This window comes from Ixodes scapularis, unplaced genomic scaffold (genome assembly GCF_016920785.2).
Source record: "Ixodes scapularis isolate PalLabHiFi unplaced genomic scaffold, ASM1692078v2 PGA_scaffold4__175_contigs__length_147842914, whole genome shotgun sequence".
Lineage (NCBI taxonomy): Eukaryota > Metazoa > Arthropoda > Arachnida > Ixodida > Ixodidae > Ixodes > Ixodes scapularis.
The window spans coordinates 113965396-113987333 of NW_024609879.1; the positions used below are offsets into that span (position 1 = coordinate 113965396).

Here is a 21938-nt window from a genome sequence, read left to right on the forward strand (position 1 = left end):
CATAAAATATATTAAAACGAATGACGCTTCTACAATGAAGGCTTCGTTCACATACAGAGTTTCTTTCTGGAATAACGTGTGCTTCTACAATCACTCGCTTAAATTGATTAGGCTATAATGTGTCAATATTGCATTACAACATCATTGACGCGGCTTTAAGAAAAGATTGGTTGCTCAGCTTTAATACTATTAGAAATGGGAAAAAAAAATTTCTCTTTTCAGATGTATGATGTATTTGCGGTAAACATTTTGAACTCGAGCACGAGTATGACAAGTCAGAGACAACAATAAAAAAATTCCGACATCCTTTTCGGTCCTGTAAAATTTTATTCTTTAAAATCTCAACATATCTCAGCTTTCAAATGCTGAGCGTTATCTTTTGCATAGTACAACATATGCGAATTTAAAGCAAGCCAAAATTTACAAATGTAATCCACTTCCTGAACTCACACGAAACCAACCAATCATGCTGTGTTATGATAGCTTTTTTGCCTGTATTCCACAGCGAGAAACATAGCCGCCTAAAAAACCCGTACTTTTTGACGCATCGTAGAAATTGTAGTGTCTAGTATCAGCGACATCAAGTGCTAACTTTACAAAGAAATCATGAATAAACCAAACTTATATCGCCTTCCTTTTAGAGTCAGTGGGAGTTTAGACGAAGATGTCACTTATTAAATAAAATAAAATATATATATATAAACATACGTTAGTATATATACTTCAAGTCTATATTAATATTAAATGGTTTTAATTAGTCCTTTTCTGTATCGCACATTAGCACGTTTTCGGAGCAAACAACATGACCAATGAGTACGGCCATAGAGTTATTATAATGCACGCTAGAGGTTCAACTGGCGCTAGTGTGCTGCTGCAAATTGGAGCAGACAGCAGCCAGTCCGAAATTGACTTCCGGTAATGCATTTCTATGGGAAAAAGCGAGTGCATTTTCTCTCTGATTTCGATTATAAGAGCGAATATCACGAATAATCCGTACGTGCTGGGCATATTGGAACATTTCTCAGCCACGCAGTCGAAATAATTTGTCAGTTACGGCGTTTTTATTTTAAATCCGTGGCATGAAAAACGGGGCTAAAACCACTTTGTAAATGTATTTATGTGCACTGTCGGACACTGTTAGCGCGAACACGGCGTCGGCGCTTTCTAGCATCGGGGATATACGTGCCAAACGAACGAAGGACATGTGGAAAACCAAGAGATGGCGAGAATTAAACGCAGTAATACTGTATAAGTAACTCCTTATGCATGCAGACGATCGAAATAGATCGAAAGCCACGTAATATAGTCCGCTTTCCAGTAAATAAGTGCTGCTTTATTCTTTCTGCTCATGAATATATGTGCGAAGATGCTTGTTCTGGGTTCAAATCATCACTCGCACGCTCAAAATCTTTGCAAATAGGGAGAAGCCAGAGAACGGGTGCGCGATAAAAACTGCCTGACATCAGTGATGGAAGTGCTGCGCCGATTGCGCCAAATTGCGCCAAGGACGCAATCCTGCTACATGTAACGCCAAATTGTCATTTTACCGAAGAATTGCGCCATGCCTGCGCCCAGATGAGATGTAGCAATAAAAAATTAAAATTGAAGTCTTATCAGAGCGCGTGGCGGTACCGCGGTATTTTCCGCGCCGCAGCTGTTACGTAAACCGAAGCTGCGAGGGCGCATTATCATCATCGTCATTGAAAGGAACAACGTTAGCAACATCTGAGACCAAAGCAGCTGAGGCTGAGCGAAGAACCATCCCACTGAGCAGCCTATTTAAAGAAAAAAAACACGAGCGTGTGGATGTTTTCAATGTTGGCCCGCCCTGTTCCCGTGCGCTAGCTACCAGCGAAGACAAAGCTAGCGCGAACCCAATGCTCTGTGCATTCCTGATTCGCGCGTGGGCTCGTGCAGTGTGGGCACCGTTACGGGCTTTATGCGCGCGCTTGTAGCTTCGGCTGCGCTCGCACCGAAGCTGAAACGAAGTATACTTGAGTTTCACCAAACTCTGGATGTAGTGTTGGTAAAGCCCCACCGTCCTTTTCGGAGCAGAAAGCACTGCGCGACTCGCGCGACGGCGGTGTCTGCTCCGCGGGTGTCGCTTCTCTGCGGCACGTCGGTGCATGCCAAGGAGCGCACTCAACGGGTTAACTCGCCGTGATCCGATCGTGACTTCGCTAGCACATCGAAAATGAATCGGAAGTTTTGAAGCGAATATCAGATACCGCAATATTTGAAGCTGCTGCCCGGAAGACAACTCTAATCTGAACTACTACAATCAACAGTGAGGATCGTTAGATGCTGCTGCAAATACCTTAAAAGAAGTGCAGGCTGATAAAACTAAACATCCTTTACCGTCATAACTCAGTGTGACATATTTAATTGTATTTTTTTATCTGACGAGCGTACACTTTATTAAAAAAATTTTTTTGTGTGTTTACTTTGTTGAATTTTATATATCCTGCCTTAAAAAGGCGACAGGCGCTGTGTTCCAATAATAGAGATGGGCGTTATATAGCAATGCAGCATTATTTCATTTTCAAGTAATATGCGAACATGTGCCGGACCCTGCTCCAAAAGGGCCACTACCTGCTCCAAAACAACATTTGCCTGCTACAAGGCCTGCTCCAAAAAGTCAATTGGCACTTCCGTCACTGAGACATAGAAAATAATAAAAAGACACACATTTTGTAGCCCACGTACTTCATTTTTACGTTCGAATGTCTTTTAGCCGATCGTAAAGATGCGCACGACGGAGTCATTTTCATATAATGATAGGACGATCATATTAGCGATATATAAGCGCCACCGGAATCCTAGCGGACCTTGAACACACTCAACATTCCTTTCGATCGTTATTTGCTTAGAATCGTCACTCGTCTTTACATACCTGCCATGGAACAGAGGTTTGGGCCTCAAATATAGCGAAGTTTAACATCGCTCAGTCGTAAAGAAATATGCTGTAACTAGAGCAATTACACTTTTAAAATGTTATTTAAGGTGCATATTATTCGGTACGACCCAAATAACCAAGATGTTCCGAGTTATTTCCCGGCGATGAGAAAAAATTCACACGCGTTTTCCCATAGGAATGCACAGGAGCACCGCGAAAGTAGACTGGTTGCTGTGTGCTTCAATTTGCCTCCCGGAAGTCGCATAGGCACTCGAGCCAGTTGAACCTCTAGCGTACATTATAATACCTTCACGAGTAGGGCATCCTACTACGTACAACTATACGGTGAATGGCACGCGTCTACGACTGGAGTGTTCCCCCGCCCCCTAAAAAGTAGTCCCTCCGGCTTCGCCTGATGAAATTAAGGAAGTCTCATATTGTCGCCAGGCGTGAACCTGGCGGTTTTACGGCAGCGGTTGTGAATCGGCCAGACGCCTATAGAGCTGCAGGTCGCTTTCCACCTTCACAGTGGAACGGAAGCTTTAACAGCCAGGAGTTGGGTCTCTACGACGACAGCGACACTCGCGTCTACCCGTACTTTTGGCCACGACTTGTAGCACCAAACGCCAGGATCGCAACATCCAATAACATGACCATGTTACGTCAGGGCGCGATAGGACCCTAAACACACAAGTCGAAGACGCTGTCCACGTACCGTATAGTAGAACCAAGTTTATTGCTCACCTTTTCTGAAGAGTAGGCGTAGGATCCTTCACAGTTCTCGCAGCACACAACACGCATTGGACACTCGGAGGCGTGCTTGGACTCATCCTTCCGTAGAACCTCGCCCTTACAGTCGTCGCAGACCACTGGCTTCTCGGGGCATACTTGATCATGAACCTTTATATCACAATAAAAATTTAAAAAAAAACATGCGAAGGACTACTTGCACAATGTTTTTATACACCATGAACTGTGGTTAGAAACTGTATATATAAAATCGCATTATTTGTTACAAGGCCGTCTGGAATATATTTGTCTTAGTTTTTCATCACGAGCCTTGTATTCGTCTTTAGAACTTACACCCGATAACGGTTGTCTAATTATTTTTAGAATGCCGCTTTTTTTTTTTAGTTTACTCGTATGCAACACGTCATATTATTTTTGCGATGTAATGTAATGAATTCGGTAGAAATAAAATCTATCACAATATGTTTTGACACGAAACCGCGCTCGCTTCAGTTAATGGCTAGTTTCGTTGGTTCTATTCTTCAAACATAGGTAATTTCGCAGGTCAGCTGCAATACATTCTTGATCCGCACTAAAACAGAGAACAAACTAAAAGTTTGAAAAATAGTGTCATCTTATATCTTTAGACCTTACTCGTTTGTTCAAGATACAATATCATAGTATACCCATCAACAGTCCTCTCCAAAATGCAACCGTCTTAAAAACTTGGTAGTGCATATACATATTTATTAAAGATTGTTTGTGATTAAGAATGCCGTCAAGAACTTTCACTGAGCGCAAACGTTGAATGATGCAAATCTTTAATGTTGAACAAGTCAGCAACACGAACTAAGAACTGTAGGTATACTCGAAATAAAATGAATATATATCTCACATCATGACAGTATGCAGGGTGTTTCAATTTATTTCGAACTCCTTTCTGTAAGAAGTGGGCGAGAGTTGCGTGACTGCCGTATCGACACCTATTCATCACGCTCGACGAATATAAGGGAAACAACCATCAGGTGTAAGTTGGCTAATTATTTAACATCAAACTTTTTGAATGTTCGTTTTATGGGGTACGTTGCCTTTGCGCTATTGGCGACAATTACTATTATGGAATAAACAAGCTGTAAGCCTGTGCGAACAGGCAATGGCTTTTCGAGTCATCGATCAGTTGTCGCGATTTTTCGAAAATTCCCCAAAAAGAGCGCCCGAAGCCCTGCTCAGAATGACGCACACAAGAGTTGCATAATAATCTCAATCACGTTCTCATTGTACTTAATCTTTTCTGTCCAGCACGATCCTGCACCGGTGCGGAAAACTGCAAGTTAATGTACTTCCTTCGTTTTCATGTTGTATCCATAAATTTAATACGGTGGTCTGCAAAGAGTGCAGCTGTTGCAGGTGATGCAGGTAAATCGACCGAAGCCACTATATCGGTGTCGCGTCCTTGTTGGAGGGGCCGACAACCAGACTTGGGAAGTAATTCGTTACAAGTAACGGATTACTTGTATTCCGTTACTTTTTCAAGTAACTTTGCAATTGCGACGTTACTTTTTTTTCTCGGAAGCAATTTGTAACGTAATTTCGTTACAAAATATTGGTAACGGATTACTTAAATTACTTGTTACTTCTTTTAAAAATTAGAGCACAATACAGTAACTGGAGCAATACCCGCAGAACATTAAGCAGCATAAAGAGAGCAAGTTCAACAAAAGACAAAACACCAGGAAGGCGAGAATAGCTGAAAAGAAAACACGGTTTTTTGTACGACCGGTCACAAGAACCACTAGAAAAATGGGCAATGTACAAATATAGGAACGAAAGAGATAGAGTAAGGCAACGCCCAGTAGGCACTCCGTCGCCTTCCATCGTGTTTTTCTCCTTCTCCCGGGCAGGAGAAAGCTCTTCGTGTTTATTTGTTTTTTGTATTTTACACCGTTTCACTTTCCCCAACTTCTTCGACGCCTCCCGCCACCTGCACAGACTTCAGACGCGGGTCCGTATTCCCTCGATTCGCGTGTTCACAACTCGCGTAACAGACGATGTAGCCTCGCGCGAGAGGGGTCGAATTTTTTGTCTTTGATGTGCGGTGCTTTATTCTAGCACGCACTCGAGGCACGGCTGAAAAACGCCTGGCTCGAGGCTAAGAGCATCGTTTTTGAGGGCACGGACGATAATTCTTTTGGTTTACTTGTCTGGGCATAGTGGTCAAGTCCATTGCTCACTTTACAGACAACTCTCCACATAAAAAAGGGGGGGGGGGGGGGGGGGGGTTAGGCCATCTAAGGTGTGCTGACAGAGAAAGAAAGAGACAACGCGTAAAAGTGGTGTGATCCTCCATTGTTTGCAGAGACCGATGGCTACCGCTTCTCTCACTCTCTATGCTCTCCCCTCCCCTAAGCTCCACGAATATTGGTATGAAAGTGAGAACCAATGAACGATCGATAACCCGTAACTGCCACTTATACTCTGACTGGTCGAGTTTTCGGCCATGGAGTGTTCACCGTCTCCATGGCCATCTCTTAATGATATGTTCAAAATTCCGAGCATTAAGGAGAACGGAAACGGAGAGTTTCAGAGCATGCTTTGCTTGCCAAAAAAGCACACATTGTCATCAGCAAGAACAACAAACTCTTTTCTATGGAAACGCATCAAGGTAAGCTGGGGCACTTGCATTCTGCATTGGCTATACATTGTAGCGTTAGAGCCAAGTTTTTCTTTTCTTGTGAATAACAGGCGAAACACTCAAGTCAATAGGAAGCTTTCGTAGATCGCTTCTTTAGCTCCGAATCTCGTAGCGGACGTAGACGCTGCTACTGAGCGTGCGCACCGCTAGCTTTGTCTGCACAATTCCAGGGATCATTTCCGGAGTCCGTAAGCTAGCGGGATGGCGGCTGCAGGGTTGCAACTTTCGGTGCCTTGTCAGCTTACAGGTGAACGGAGTGCACCTACACTCTTTCTCTTAAGTACAATATTTTATTTTTACCAGAACTACCATAATCCGGGCGTATGAGAAATGAAACGTAGTGTTACAAAACATTTTTTTTAACATATCAAAATTGTTTTTGTCGTTCTCTGGATAAGTGTACGGAAAAAGTAGCATGAAAGTAATTTGTAACGTAACGAGCAAAGTAATCCGTTACTTTTCAGCCAAAACAATTCGTAACGGTAATCCATTAAATTTGAGGCTCGGTCATTTGCAATTGTAATTCATTACATTTTTCAGGTAACGAGCACAAGTCTGCCTACAACACACTGTTAAGACAGTGGCATCATCCCTGAAACGAGTGCGTCACTTGTCTGTGCGTAATCGTGGACTGGGCTTCGGGTGCTTTATTGTTTTGCGTATAATTTTGAATTAGATATTCGTTTCTCATTTTAGTATTATCGGGATTTTGTCTGAATTGTACAACACGAATAAACTAGGAACTAAGAAGTCTAAAAACTTTAGGCTTAATACATACTGTGGGTTTCCTTCTAAAAGACAGCAGCGTGAAAGAGACTGCAAATACTGCACCTCTTTCCGCTTCTTAAAAATAACTTACGCCAAGTTTATAATAAGACATTGCACTCTTGCAGGCGCCACAAAACACTACTCGCATCTGGCACTCCACTTCTTGATGACTTTGTAGGTTTTCATTGAGAACTTTGACACCGCAGTCGGAACAGCTCTTTTCGATCTTCGGACACTCAGACCTGTGTTCCTGGGAAAAGGCATACACTGGTACATACACTACTGATAATTGTCTAAAAAAAAAAAAACTAGAGACGATTGCAAACTGAGAACAGACAAAACAAATCGCAGCACTTCTGTTGGTCATCACGAAAAAATAATGCCCGGCGTTTCTACTAATACTTTTAAACTTGTTGCAAACAAACTAAATAGTTCAGGAAAAAAAGGAACGTGTTGGAAAATAGCTGGCAGTTACGGCAGACGTCGGGGTTGCAAGAAACACACTAATTAGCAAAGTATTGGCCTAAAATTTACTTATTGCTCTTCTAATAAATAAAAATAAACATGAAGTTCAAATGTGAACTTTGCTGAGCTGCCGTCAAAACCTCTAAATCCGTTCATTTTAGGAAGACTTGAAGCCCGTGAAAAGCGCGGGCGAGTGCTGTAGTTTCCATTTTCGTAGCAAACGGAAAGCTGGCGAAGCGAAAGACTGGATAATTATCTTATCTACAGCATTTTCGCATCGCCAGCCTTCCGCCTGCTGCAGGAGTTCAAACTTCAGCACCCCCCCCCCCCCCCCCCCCCGCCCCTCCGGGCTTCCCACGTGCTTCAAGTTTCCCGAAATTAACGAACTTTGGTGTTTTTTTATAACGATCAGTAAGTTTCTAATTGCAGCCATATTTTTATTTTGACTAATTAAAAGGTTATTCTAATTTAAGGTAAATAGTTTGCTTATTAGTGTGTATTTGCAATATTCCTGACGTCCGCCGTGGGTGACAGTTTATTCCTAAGGTAGTTTTTCATTTTCTAACAACCTTATTTTTTTATAAAATTTTGAAAATATTCGCAGAAACTCCCGGTGTGGCAATAGACTGAACCCGCAAAGACAGAACATTTTCAAAAATGTCGTTCACGCACAAAAATAAACTTCGATCCTGGTGAGGTCTGGTGCAAGCCAGAGCGCAAGTTCGTCTGCTTCTTGCACAAGGGTCGCGATAATGTCAGAACTCCGAGCTCTTTTTGGCTGATAGAAGATGAAAGAGTGGGTAGACCTCAAGGCATCTAGCACTGAGGTATACCCACTATCCTTCCAATTATAGCCAATCAGAACTCAGCGTCCTGCTGACGTCACCGCAACCCCTGCGTAAGAGGCCAGATGACTTGCTCTCATGATAGTCATTTACATTATGACTTCTCATGACTTTAAACTACAAACAATCGGTTCACAACACTTTGTTCTGTGCTTTTGGTTTGTACATAACAAGCGTTTATGCCAAAACCTTTGAATAACATATCAAAATACGTTTCTTTTTTTAGTTCTTTGTGGCATTCATTTTTGTGGTACATCCCGCGTTAAGTTTCAAGTTATTCTGTTATGTAATCATGTAGAAGTAGTACAAGAAGAAGGAACATAGTTCAACTTTTCTATACTAAACGAGATAGAGGTACATTGCCATATTAAATACTCATTAGTCTCATTTCGAAAAACCCTGTCCGAAATAGAATTTGTAATTATGGCCAAAACAACATTCATTATTTATTAAAGTAATAAATGTTTAAAATCATAACATATTAGCAATTAAGTATTTTCATTAGAGGCAAATAATTCATAAAAATATATTACAGCGAATGATCCCTCTGCGTTGAAAACTTCCTGTACCAAGAGGACGTGTTTTCTGCAGAATGTGTACTTTCCGAACTTTATTAGACTAGAATGTATCAATGATGAATTAAAGAGATACTTCAACGAAATTTGAAGTATACACGTCGTGTTCAGAAATGGGCTGAATATGATCCACAATATCCGTAAATGGCAATCGCACGTTTTTATTTTGAGCCTGATGGCTGAAGTTTTCATTATAAACGGCCCACTCTGGCAAGCGTTCGGAAAGCAGCCAGTAGAGAGCAAGTGACATCCGGCGCCATTGTGACGTAGACTGTCTCGGGACCAGCAAAGCTGCAGTAAGGCTGACGTCGATGGGATGCCCTAGCCGTTCCGGCCACCGAAGCGGCCGAAGCACGTCATCGATCGGGCCACAGCAACTAACCCTAAAGCTGCTTTTGCACAAATTTTGAGAGACGGGTTAATCGTCTATATTCTTGCGGGGGGATTATAGCGACGTCTGGGCAAGTCTGGGACACACAAAAGATTCCCGGTGAGAGGGAAGTTACTCCTTCCCTTCTCTCGTGGTTGTCGGAGATCTGCCTGGATGACGTCGAGTTCAAAGCATGTATAGTTCTAGGCGAGACGGGCATCGTCACTACCTGTCGAGGTTCCTAGAAGAACATTACAAACGAGGCTTTAGCGACATCCACCAGGTGTCATTTGCTATTCGTTTCACTCGTTTTAAAATGTCTTTTCGCGATACTCCTCGGCACCACCGTCATTCACGAGCACGCACATGTTCGAAGGCATGAAACGGCGCCTCAGTCGGGGCGTCCGACTTTTCCCCGCGCTGACCCGGACTGCCCCTCGCTCTCTCTCCAAATCCCGTTTCGCTTGCACGCCCTTAGGTAGTCTCCAATCAACGCGCATACAGCCGTCCCTTCGAAAATTTGCCCAAGATAGCCAAGCCTGTCTCAAATTCTCCGTTCCTACCACTCTCTCTCTCTCTCTCTCTTCGCACACAAAGGAAGCTCGCAGGGCGCCTGAAACGCCAGGTTGTGTACCAAAAACGAGAGTACAAAGAACAGGAGGAAGCCTGGTCCAAGCCCAAGCCGACCTTGGGGCGCGCGCTTTCAGCTATGCCAGTTCGACCAGCTCTAGCCGACCTTTGGCGTGTGCGCTCCAAGCAAGTCCAGCTTGACCATCTCGGACCAGCTTGGGCCAGCTTCAGCACGAGCTCGAACCAGCTTAGGAAGCTTGAACCAGCTTCAGTACCAGCTCGAACCACCTCAGGTACCAGCTTGCCCAGCTTCAGTGCCAGCTCGAACCAGCTTGACCAGCTTGACTACAACCTAGACCAGCTCGAACCAGCTTAAAAACCAGCTAAAAAAGGTTGACCAGCTTCATTTTCTTGCTTTTTTTTTCAATAAGATGTTGAGGCCACGTGACGTCAATTTTCCCCTCAAAATTTCTCCGCCAACTTGAGTGGGGAAACGTCCCATAATGCAACGCGCGCGGTTAGGCGACGCCGACGCCGCTCAATCCGGAAACGGGCGCGTAAGAGCTGCTCTTTAGAATTTTATGATGCATTTTTGTACTTTACGCAGTGTTGTAGCTTTGAGAAAATATTCTTTATTTGAAGATACATTGTGTATTTGTGTATTTTATACGCCATTCATTGCACCTTGATGCTTGGCCTGATGGTTGTGGCGGTCTTTTGTCATTTTAGCATGATCTTCAAAAACAGTAACCTGCCATCTGGGCTATGGGACTACGGTTCATTTCATCGTTTACATTTCATCGTTTACGAGAATCACAGTCTAGATGTGTTAGGTCCTAGCCCACCACGCGCTTTGAAAGGCGAGCAAAGTATGCGCCACACGCACAAACGCTGAAAATGGCATCGACCAGAAGCGCTTTTCTGGAATGGTCTATAGACGCGTTGCAACAGCTGTGCACGAGCGTCGCTGTAACCGACCTTCAATTTTCTTTCTCTTATTAGGTTCACTTACTTCATAATGACCACACCAGGGTAGGTTATTTCACTTTTAGATTCTACTGTATCCTTCTCCCCAGCATTGGCCTTCGTAGAAGCTCGTCAAAACTCGCTTCACTGGACCTGGGTTAAACAAAACGCCAGCAATGGCGGTTGTAATCTGGCGCGTGTGCAAAGCGTCTATAAATATTTCGCTAAACGACTTAAGCACCAAGGAGCATGTTTCAAGTTTCTTTATTCCTCTTCATAAAAGAAGAGAGGGAGGAGGAAAAAAAGCAGTACAAAACTGTTGATTTATACAACTGCTCAACCGCATGAAACTGCATGCTCCAATATTAGTTCCACGTGCTGGCGTTTGCAAGAGTAACGTTTCTAAAGAAAATCTAAAGCAAATGGCACGTTTCTTCAGGTAACGCGAGCGTCTGTGGCACCCGTACCCACATTCCGAGCGCTCTTCATGGTGCTTAGGTAATTTGTCAACATAGCGTAACTCTTCGGTCTACCTCCGCCAGCGTAACTCCCAGCTTTTGATTGACGGAGAACGGATTTGCTAGTGATTTCCCGAAACTAGCGAACAGCGGCCTGAGCGTACCGAGTTGTAAAAACGGTTTCCTCAAAATCCCTATTGCTCTCGTTTTCTTTTTTTTTTTTTTACTTTTTTACATTTTAGCACGTAGGCCTTAAAACCCATTATTTCCGCTGCCCCTACCTTTCGCGAATTGGTCAAAGAGGACATAATTGCAGCCACTAAATTTCGCGAATTCCAGACGTCTGCATTCAAACTCCGCCGATTTTTTTATGGGCTTCGATTTGACTGGAAATTGGTAGACCGCATCGATAACCCTTTCTCAAGTAATAGCCAAAACATTTGATAAAAATAAAATTTTCGTCCGAAGGTATTGAATTTTAAAGTTACGCGGACCGCGAGGTTTTCAGGAGGCGACTCTACTGGCAACAGTTAAAAATCCCTACTTTTCCCTATCCGTGTACATCACCGGCGGGCCGACGGACGAGCGACGCGGGCAGCAACGACGCGGCTTTCTGGGCGCCAGCGATCGAAGTCCTTTTTTCACAACTTCAAGGTTGGAAGTTCCTTTGCAATTTGTACCAATCTGTTCTCTGTGGTAGATTGTACAGGAATGGTGCCGGTAAAACCTTCTTTTTTACTCTTGTTTTCGTGGGAGGAAAAAAAAATTAAAAACGCTCCCGGGCAGCAATAGAGGCCAGTTACTCCGATGTGTTTTTGCGCGAACTGTGTGCCGAGAAAACTAGTGTCGCCTGACACATTTCCGTATGCTCGGAATAGTTTACAGAGTTTGGGGCTTCAGTACGGGACTACATACTTTATAGACACGTGCTGCGAGTTGAGTATCCTTCTGCAGCTAGAACACCCTCAAGAGTGGCAAGCGCGGACTCAAGCCGGCTGTGACCACGACGATATCCGTTCAAAGAGGAGCGCTAATAATATCGAGAAGAATAGGGCACATTCTACCACGATAGTTGACATTTGTGGCAGTCCCATTCGTTGCTCACAATTTTTTCAGTGTTCCTTTTTTTCGCATACGCTATATTTCTTTTGGACATCGAATCTTGCTCGGGATACTCTCGGCGTTCCACTCACGCGGCCGTTCTGTTGAAGACGAGAAGTGAAACGTAAGTCTCAGTTTAAACATGACTTTCGACACACTGCATTTCGTGTCTGGTATTACAGAGGTTTAGGGAGCAGGTGTTGAGCTTGATGAATATTCGGTAGAGAAATTGCGAGGTTTGTCAGATAATTGGCATACAGTTTTCTCTCATAAAAGAGCTCTTGAAAATTTCTATTTTATTCTATTACGGAGAAAAGTTACATAGGGCTGAAAAGATTTTAAAATCATGAAAATATTAATGTCGTTGGAAAGATGCATCCAAATTTACAGCTCTGGGGGCTGTGCAAAACAAAAACTCAATTTAAAAAACTTATATAAAATTTCCCCATTCCTTATGGGCACTCGGGGATGAGTGTTTCATGACCGCGTTTCATTCTACTCCAACAATAAAAAAAAAAAATACTTTTTTTTTTGTGAGGGGGGGGGGGGGGGGGAGTAGCTTCTGTTAACTTATTTTGAATTAAACATTTTATGATGCATTTTTGTACTTTAAAGGGAAGCTGAAGAGCTTTTTGAAAAAAGTGAGTTAATGGTTGATTATGCCGTGTTTGTGCCTGCTGAGTCCAAATATCACAACCATTTGACCCGAAATATTCCATAAACGCGAAAAAAAGCGAAGAAACCAGAAGCGATCGCCGCAGCGGCACGCCATTGGCTAGCCACGCGTGACGCGGCGCTACGTCATAAAAGGACCATCTCGATTCTCGTTTGCTCCGTCGCTTGCGGAAGTAGCCGGGCGCCGGGTCTTCTGCTCTCGTAAATCGGGTTCGGCTTCTGATTTTTCGAAATCTTTCGGTGGATCCGAAAGAGGAATGTGTCGAGACGACCCTCGACGTGACAAAGTACGCGTTCCAGCCGTTGGAAAAGTAGGAAAATGGCCCCTTGAAGTAATAAACACAGAGACGAGGAACCGCTTGCGTGGACGCGACATGGCCGGCTTTGTAAATTCAGGAATGTACTGAACGCTACTTATTGTAACCTAAAACGTTGACAATAAACGGAGTGCTATTGACGGGACGCCTCAAGCCGGATTAGCGTGACCCTCCCCCAAACGGTCGTCAGAGTACAAGAATTCTGCACACATCGGCCTTCGTGCTTGCCAGCTGCTGGATGCGTGAGCGTGCAGGCTGCATTCTTCATCAAGGCTGAAGTGGTTTGAAGGGATAGCATAATCGGCTTCGGGCGACGGGAAAGCTTCCCCTGAGATGAGACGGGTGATAAGACAGGGTCGCCGTTCTGCCACCGCCATGTCCTTGCGCACTATGCGAATAACTGCGCACAAGGTCCATCATTGTCAGCATTACCCTCTGATGCGTTTAGTTTGTTTTCCACGAACAGTTACGCCATTACAGCTTTAGAAAAAGCGGAAATGTTTGTCCGCACCCCTTAATTTGATGTCGAATTCGTGAAAGCTCCCTTGGCCTCTACATTCGCATACTTCTACCAAGATTTGTTGGCGCATCACACCGCCATCAGGCATTATCATTGTCCGATCGCATTTCTACGGCACAAAGAATTGTTGCATTACACAAAATTTATACGGAAAACACTGCGTAACTTGTAAAAGAAGACCTCAATTAAGAACAGAAGGTCACATGCTTTGTATTTTCACAAAGCTCTCCCGAAGAGAATGTAAACCTTTGGAAGGAAAATTTAACAAAATATATTTTTACGTTTAAAAAATATGTGGCCTCAAATAATGTCAGGAACTGTAAAGAAAAAAAGTTTATGCTAAAACAAGTTGCACCGTGAAAGTTGCATTATGAATTGCATGACCACTAATTAGAGCAAGCCCTCCTCTCCCAAGTGACTGGGTAGCCGAGTAGATTAAAAGCAAAAGAAAATAATCTTGGGCTACCCAAGATTGTTTTCTTTTGTTTCCTAAATTTCCCGGACCGGAGTCGGTCCGGAAAATACGGTCACTTTAACAATATAAGAAACCAACACTAAAACACTAATACCAGGTGGTTAACACTAAACCCGCTATTCGGCTAAATGATCGCGGCTTTTCTGGCACACTGCAAAATTCTAATAACAGAATAGCTTTTTTCTAGAACAGTCGACCTACAATTCCTACCCAGTTACGTTTCCTCTTTGCTTGTGACTTTTAATGCGCTGAATTGCTTTCCTACCTTCAAGGATGGTCGGCAGAGCGTCGGGTTCAGGCGAGCCTTCTTCAGACCCAAACCAATACGTACAGTTTTCATATGCGCCGTCCGAAACACGTTTCGAACAAAAAACGGTGTATTTGCTCAAACCCACCGCCCCTTTAAAATCTCGGTGACGAAGTGGAAAAGACGGTAAGCGGGAAGAACAACTGCGACGAGCAATGTTCGTGAAAGCTGGCGGCTACACAAGAGTACGGCATCGTGCAAAAGCACGAGTCAGTTGGTTCGGTGCCACGAGAATTCCGCGAACCCGTGAACAAACAAGAGAACAATCAACACGTCAGGCGATTGAGTCAATAGCATGACCACTCAACGGATAAAAGCAAGCGCTATGCAGCGGCAGAACGACGACGGCTCGAAAAGGCACTAGCAGCCTACGAGGAAAGCGCGGCCAGCGCGGCGGGGTCCCCCGCCGGTCCTTTTGTGACGTCGGCTGGCGGGCCTCCTCCTCTCTCCCCTTTCCCTCTGCTTCGGAGAGGCGTGGCTTCGGCGCTACTTTGAAGGCGTTTTCCGGTTAATCCGCGCAGAAAATGACCAAACAAATAAGATATTCATAATGGCTGAGGTCTCATTAACTAGGCTCATGTGTTTTTTCTCATAATTAAAACCGCTTCAGCTTCCCTTTAAGCAATATTTCAACCAAATATCCTTTATTTGAAAATGAATAGCGTATTTTTGTATTTTATACGCCTTTCATTGCACCTCGATGTATGCCTTGGTGGTTCCGTAGTTCTTGTAATTTCCATTCTAGCGCGATCTCCATAAACTGAAACCTTCCTTCTGGCCTACACCAATGCAGTTCATTCCATTCTATGCATTTTAATGGCTACAGGAATTACGGTCTCATACCCAGGATTCGTGGACACGAGAGCGCCGACACTACTTGCGCCATCTATCGGCAGCGGTGGCGGGACGGCCCGTAACTCAATGGGACGAACTATATATTTTTTATTTCACGAAATTCTAAGTGTTGCATTATTTTGCTCTCAGCGACCTTTTTTGATAGATACCCTTTTTGTTCATTGTGCTAAATTTAAGGACTGTATGTCTATGATAAATAGAGCCAACTGGCAATCGGGAAAAAATGCATTATCCTTATGGGAGTACTGTGATTTACAGAGAAATATTTGAGTTCAAACTTGATTTACAAACTTACCCCTCCCTATCGCGAGTTGCTCTCTACGGTTATATAAGCTCCAGTTCCCCAGCTGCATCATGGTACTATTTTCTTCGCGATCCGTTAATTCTACGAAGTGCCCTCGTCATTAAAAGAACAAAAAGCAGGGCTCTCCAAATGAATTAAGGGCCGCTTAGAGCAGTAAAAAGCTGTTTCTCGCGCATAATGACAAATTCAATAAATTAATCTTACCATATATAGTACATGATAGATGTGCATCATTCATTCCTAGCACATATGTACCAAACCCCGGGGTTTGAACCTGGATTTCCTGAATAAAAAAATATAAATGAAATTTGAATTTGTTTTACGGTGGGGCAAGAACGTTTCTCCGGAAGATAAAAGCATTTTTCTGTGAGGAAGATACGATATTACATCTAATTTCTCAAATCAAGGTAAAAAATATATATATATCAAGCGGAACTAACGCCACGCACACGAAAAGAAAAATTATTACGCGGACTTCAACCACACAGTTATAATAATGATGTGATTTTAAGTGCACGTGAGAATACATTGTTGACTTGCCGTTCTTGAACAAGTTATTTAAATACGACCTTAATATAATTAATTAAAATTCATCTTAATCCTTTGGGCATACTGAAGAAAGAAAATGAGCAGCGTGTTATGAGCTGCGCTCGGTATTTGTTTGAGATTTTTTAAACCCTTTCGTACGTACAATATGTCCGATGATCACGTGGTTGGGGCACGCGTGGTTGGGGCACGTGATGTGACAGTGTCGCGTCATAACGTCACGTCACGTGACACACTGTAGAGTTATGTCATAGTATCTTGACATCTTGACATCGTGATTTTTAGTGTCACGCCTTGGTGTCAAGTCACGTGCATTTTGTAGTATTGCGTGACGTTGTCACATGGTTAGTATCACGGGACGACGTTATGCTGATGAAGTAACTGGGTCACACCTCGCTTATAATGTCACGTGACGATCGTGCGCTAAATATGGCGGGTGATTTAGCATTTCTGCAATGCATTCTGTAACTTTTAACTTAGCGGGACTTAATTAGCTATTGAGGAGTTCCAGCGACGGTGTCACCGCCCTGGCGGCCGGTCGCCGAAGGAGAACGAGGGGGATAGGTTCGCTGGGCGTCGGCTTGGTGTAAATGCGTTGGCCGCGATTGTAGGCTTATAAACTTTGGCAGCAAGAATATTACGCGGCTCTAGTGTTCCGGTACGAGCAACAGAGGTGACACGATCTGCTACGACTAGCTACGACCACCCGCCGCAGCGATGCAGGCGTCGAAGGAGCGCAACCTGTGTACTACGCACTTAGTCGCCGTCGCCCGCCCTACGCAAGTCGTTTGGCATTGAGGGTGTTCCGCCGGTTGTTCGTATGAACTTGGAACCGAGTATTATTTCCTGTGCTTGTGTATGTGCTCAGTGGCTGGATATGGACCTCATAGAGCAGTTCTTCAGACTCAAAAGCAACTCAAAAGTTGACGGCGGAGGGGCTTGCAGCAACGCTTTCGGTTGGTGCACAGGTACGACGACTACACGGATAAATTTTAAGATTGCTGCTAGCAAGGTGGGCCATAGTCGCTTTATGTTGACACGATTTTGAGTGTAAGTACTCCGTGCAAAGGCGAATCTATCGCGTTTCTAATCCACCTTTGTTTTTGTTGTTTTTCGCACGCACGACCGACTGCTAAGCAAATGCTTCTGTACCGATCACGGAGTGAATGTCTTCGGCCTTACATTGCGGAACGCCCAATAAAAAATTATATTCGTTCAGCGAGAAAACTTCCCTTTCGAGTGACCTTTGATTGATAATTTCTCCCGTACTAAAGTGCTTGAATCAACACGATCGATTAAGTTTGCTTCCCTTGTTAGGACATTTTTGTGCCACATGCGGCACTAATGCTTGGCACGATGTATGCCACTGGTGGTATTGTGAATTGGTTTACTTCCACAGCTAACAGTGTGACAAGTGGGACCATTCAATTTGCTAAAAATCTGATATGGGAATTTCGTTGCATAACTAGCGTTTTACGTTTAAGATTGATAAGAAACATGCTCATGTGATGATGCGTGTCTACAGCATAAGCTTTGCAGATCCAGAATGGACATGCTATGGGCTACAGCCTCAAGATGTTTAATGGACCATATTTGTGATTACACGGCAATAAATATTGTGGTGGAAAACTGCCCATTGACTCGGTGAGTTTTGATCTTGACCATTGGTGTGCTGTTGGCAAATTAGGTAATGGCACACCTTTTCCCTGATCATCTAGCTTCGAAGGACATTGCATCTAGATCTGCTTAAATAACTTTATTTCAAGGTTCAGTGGACCCCTCTACCTCTGCATCATTACAGGAAGGCAGTCTCAAGCCACAAGAAACAGCAGTGAATATGCAATACATAATAACAGGCACCAGTGTCCAGGCGTATAGTCCGCAGAAGCCAATTTGAGCCTAAAAATGTTTGTTTTGTTTAGATAGTTTGCATCTGGTGTATAATCCGCAGGGCCCGATTTCTGCGCGCAGTTCATAGTCCGCCAAGCTGGTGCGTTGCGTCTTCGTGCTTTTTTTCCTGGGTGGTATTTTCTTCAGAAGTTCTTCGGCGAACACTATTGAGCCTGAAGAACTGCTCTTGAGGCCCATATCCAGTTACTGAGCACACCAAGCACAGAAAATAACACTCAGTGCCAAGTACAAACAAAGCACCTGGGCGGAAGGCCGTGAATGCCAAACGAGCAGCGTCGGGTGACGGCGACTGACTGCGTTGCGCCCCTTCGACGCCTGCATCGCTGCGGTGGGTGGTCGTAGCTAGTCGTAGCGAGATGATCCTCACTTCAAGCAAGAAATCTTGCCATACCATAGTCAAGATATGCGTGCAAGTGTTCGATGACGTGGGCTCTCTCACGTTGGTGCAGTTGTCATTAAGAAAGGTACATATCAACAATGTTGCGTGTTTGAGGCTGAAACTATGACGCATACTTATCTAAACCTAAATTTATCGGTCTGCGGCTACAAACATTTTCGTTGGCGTTGCTTAGATGACGTAACCGTTCAGGCCTCGCAATAAATGGTGTTGCGATCTCTTCGGTTGTGTATGAAAACCTATTTTTGCCCTAATAGAAGACATTTTCAAAAGGACACGTGTCTTCTGCCTATACATATCTTCCAATTTACAATGCAGAGGCAAACAGAAAATCAACTGCGTACATCTACCTCTTAGCATAAGCACCTTTTGCCATTCATTCTTGAGCACACTCACATATCAGCTTAGGTTGCTCTTGTTTTAGAGGCTTTGCCCTGTTCTGTAAAAAGAAAACAGTTAAAAAAGCTTTACCTTCGTTTTCCTTCTCGCATTTAATACAGACTTGTATGTCAGCAGATCACACACACAGCAGATATCACCGTGGCACATACAACTCGAATAACAGATGAGACTATTGCTATTGCAATAAAGCTTTCCACAGGAGCCAAAACGAGGCTTGTAGGGGTGCACAAGCACATCGAAATGAGATTGGCGCTTCCGGGGCTTGTTTACATTATGCGTGAAAACAGGACGATCGGCGACCAGCTCATCGCAATATAACACCAAGGATAACGATGTTTCGATACATAGAACACGGGATAAAGACCTCAATCGTCCCTTGTATGCTGTAGTTGTCATACTTCCCATCCAACCGCTTTTTAGCACAATTAACTAGAACAACCGAAGAGTTCGCAACACCGTTTAATGCGAGGCCTGAATGGTTACATCATCTGAGCAACGTCAACGAAAATGTTTGTCGCCGCAGACCGATAAGTTTAGTTTTAGATAAAGTACGCGTCATAGTTTCAACGCGCGAACATTGTTGATATATATACCTTTCTTTGGACCCGCGTACATTTGATTCAACTTGATGACAGCTGCACCAGCGTGAGAGCTCACGTCGAACACTTGCACACATATCTTGACTATGGCAAGATTTCTTGCCTTCGACTGGCTTGAAAACTTCATCTGTAGCATCACGGTAGGTCTTGGATGAAACGATGATCGTCTCGCACACGGCAACATACAGAGAACGACACGCTTTGTTTTATTCATACGCTACCGGTCTACGGGCGTCGCAAATCTATCCCCCTCTCGTCCGCCATGTTGGATCGATCGGAGCGCCCCCTATATTCGCTGAAACGCCTCAATATTTTGTGGGCGTTTGACGGTTTTTAGAGGCGGTTCTCGTGACAACTTGTCACGCTTTCTGGACACAGCGGGATTACACGTATGAAATTGACCGCCTAAACGCGAAATCGCGCGAGCCGCGGGAGGTGTTGCCTTTGAATATGTTATCGGCGAAAACGCTCCGAGCTCGTGACACGCGCAAGATGGTCGCTTTGCATGTCAGCTTCTTGCCAGTAGTGGCAATACAGATCTGTATTGTGTACTCCGTTCACCCCTAAAGGGGTATCCACACGAAGGAGAACTCCGCGGACGGTTGTCGTGACGTCAGCAACCCGGGAAACTCCGTCCCCGGCTCCGCCGCGTGCACCTGCGGAGCTTTCAAGCTGACAGCACGAAGCCTCCGCGCCTCCGCCACGGAGGAGAACGGGAGAACGGCGCCGCGAGGCGTCAAAAAGGGATGACGTATGTCTCACGTGATGCGCGATCCGCGGAGGAAAGGGGCGGATTTCTCCCTCGTGTGGATACCCCTTAAAGGGGTATCCACACGAAGGAGAACTCCGCGGACGGATGTCGTGACGTCAACAACCCGTGAAACTCCGTCCCCGGCTCCGCCGCGTGCACCGGCGGAGCTTTCGTGCTGACAGCACGAAGCCTCCGCGCCTCCGCCACGGAGGAGAACGGCGGCGCGAGGCGTCAAAAGGGATGACGTATGCCTCACGTGATGCGCGCTCCGCGGAGGAAAGGGGCGGATTTCTCCTTCGTGTGGATACCCCATAAGCTGAGACTAGAATCTCCGCCTTCAGCACGAGCTCACTCGCTTCCACAAAGCTTTAGTTGCGCGTTGCGCGTTCACACTTGTGTTAGCAAGGGCAGTAAGCTCGTGCGGAAGGTGGAGCTTCTAGTCTCAGCTTAAATGGCGTATAGTAGGCTGGAATGCGGATCAGGGGAACGTCGGTGGCGCCACAGGTGGACATTTATTGACCCCAGGTGATACACACAAGTCTAAGGGAGAAACACAAAGAAGAGGAATATTGAAGCTTGTACGCGGTGCTCGAAGGCAAGTATTTTATGATGTGCTGCGATCATTATATAAGGTGTTTGGAGATCGAATCGGTAGAATTCAAGTATTCGAACGTAGATTTAAAAAAAAAAAAGCGCCAGAGCACCACCGATTGTGCCGGCGTCGCTTGCTTCATAGTTGCTAAATAAATGACACGTTCAGCAAATGAACCGCACGCGTCGAGCTTTAAATCGTCAAAGAATCCCTCACTGAAGTTTAAAGCAAAGGCTCGCCCCAGCAATAGTCTGTGCAAGCTCCCGAAACGATGCAAATGTCCTCAGCAAAGGCCAACTTACCGCTTGCTAGCCTCTGACGACGTCCAGATCATGAACGGCTCGACATTGTCTGTCGGCAACTCTTGTCTTATTGAACCGCATCACAGTTTACACCCAACAAAGCCGCAACCCTCGACCCTAAACCACAAATCAGTTATTAAAATATAGTAGTATTGTATCGCTTTTGATAATTGCGACGAGAACATTAACTTTCATTTTTACATAACATTGAAGTCTCATCGTCGAGAACAGCTTACTAAGGTAAGAAGTAGCAGTTTTCCCCGTTTTTCCCGTAAAGTTCCATGCATTCCCTTGTGTGAAGCAATAGGTGACGGTGGTGCCGCTCGACCCCAGCAGTACATAACGGTCAAAAAGGGGACGTGGTCCGCAAATATTGGTAAAAGGTACCGCTTTGAGGAACCTATGGTCCTACCCTGAGTGCACTCCAACCCCCCACATATGATAGCAGGCTTCGTCTAATTTTAGAATCCCGGAGAGCATTTTCACAATAGCTTTATTTCTCAAGTTACTTTAATCGGAGCATGGTCTCTCACATCAGAAACGGTCAAAA

The 21938-nt window shown here is 44.5% G+C and overlaps 1 protein-coding gene across 9 annotated transcripts in view; it reads right to left on the bottom strand.

Annotated features, from left to right (window-relative positions):
* LOC115308579 (TNF receptor-associated factor family protein DDB_G0272098-like) overlaps nt 1–21938 on the bottom strand; it is a 183088-nt gene that overhangs the window by 93926 nt on the left and 67224 nt on the right. For all 9 annotated transcript variants that reach the window (XM_040220927.3, XM_040220928.3, XM_040220924.3 and 6 more), the window contains 2 exons: nt 7177–7335; nt 3641–3796 (listed from right to left, as the gene is read on the bottom strand). In XM_040220927.3, the coding sequence (XP_040076861.2) occupies nt 3641–3796; nt 7177–7335 (315 nt within the window). The remainder of the gene's footprint in view (nt 1–3640; nt 3797–7176; nt 7336–21938) is intronic.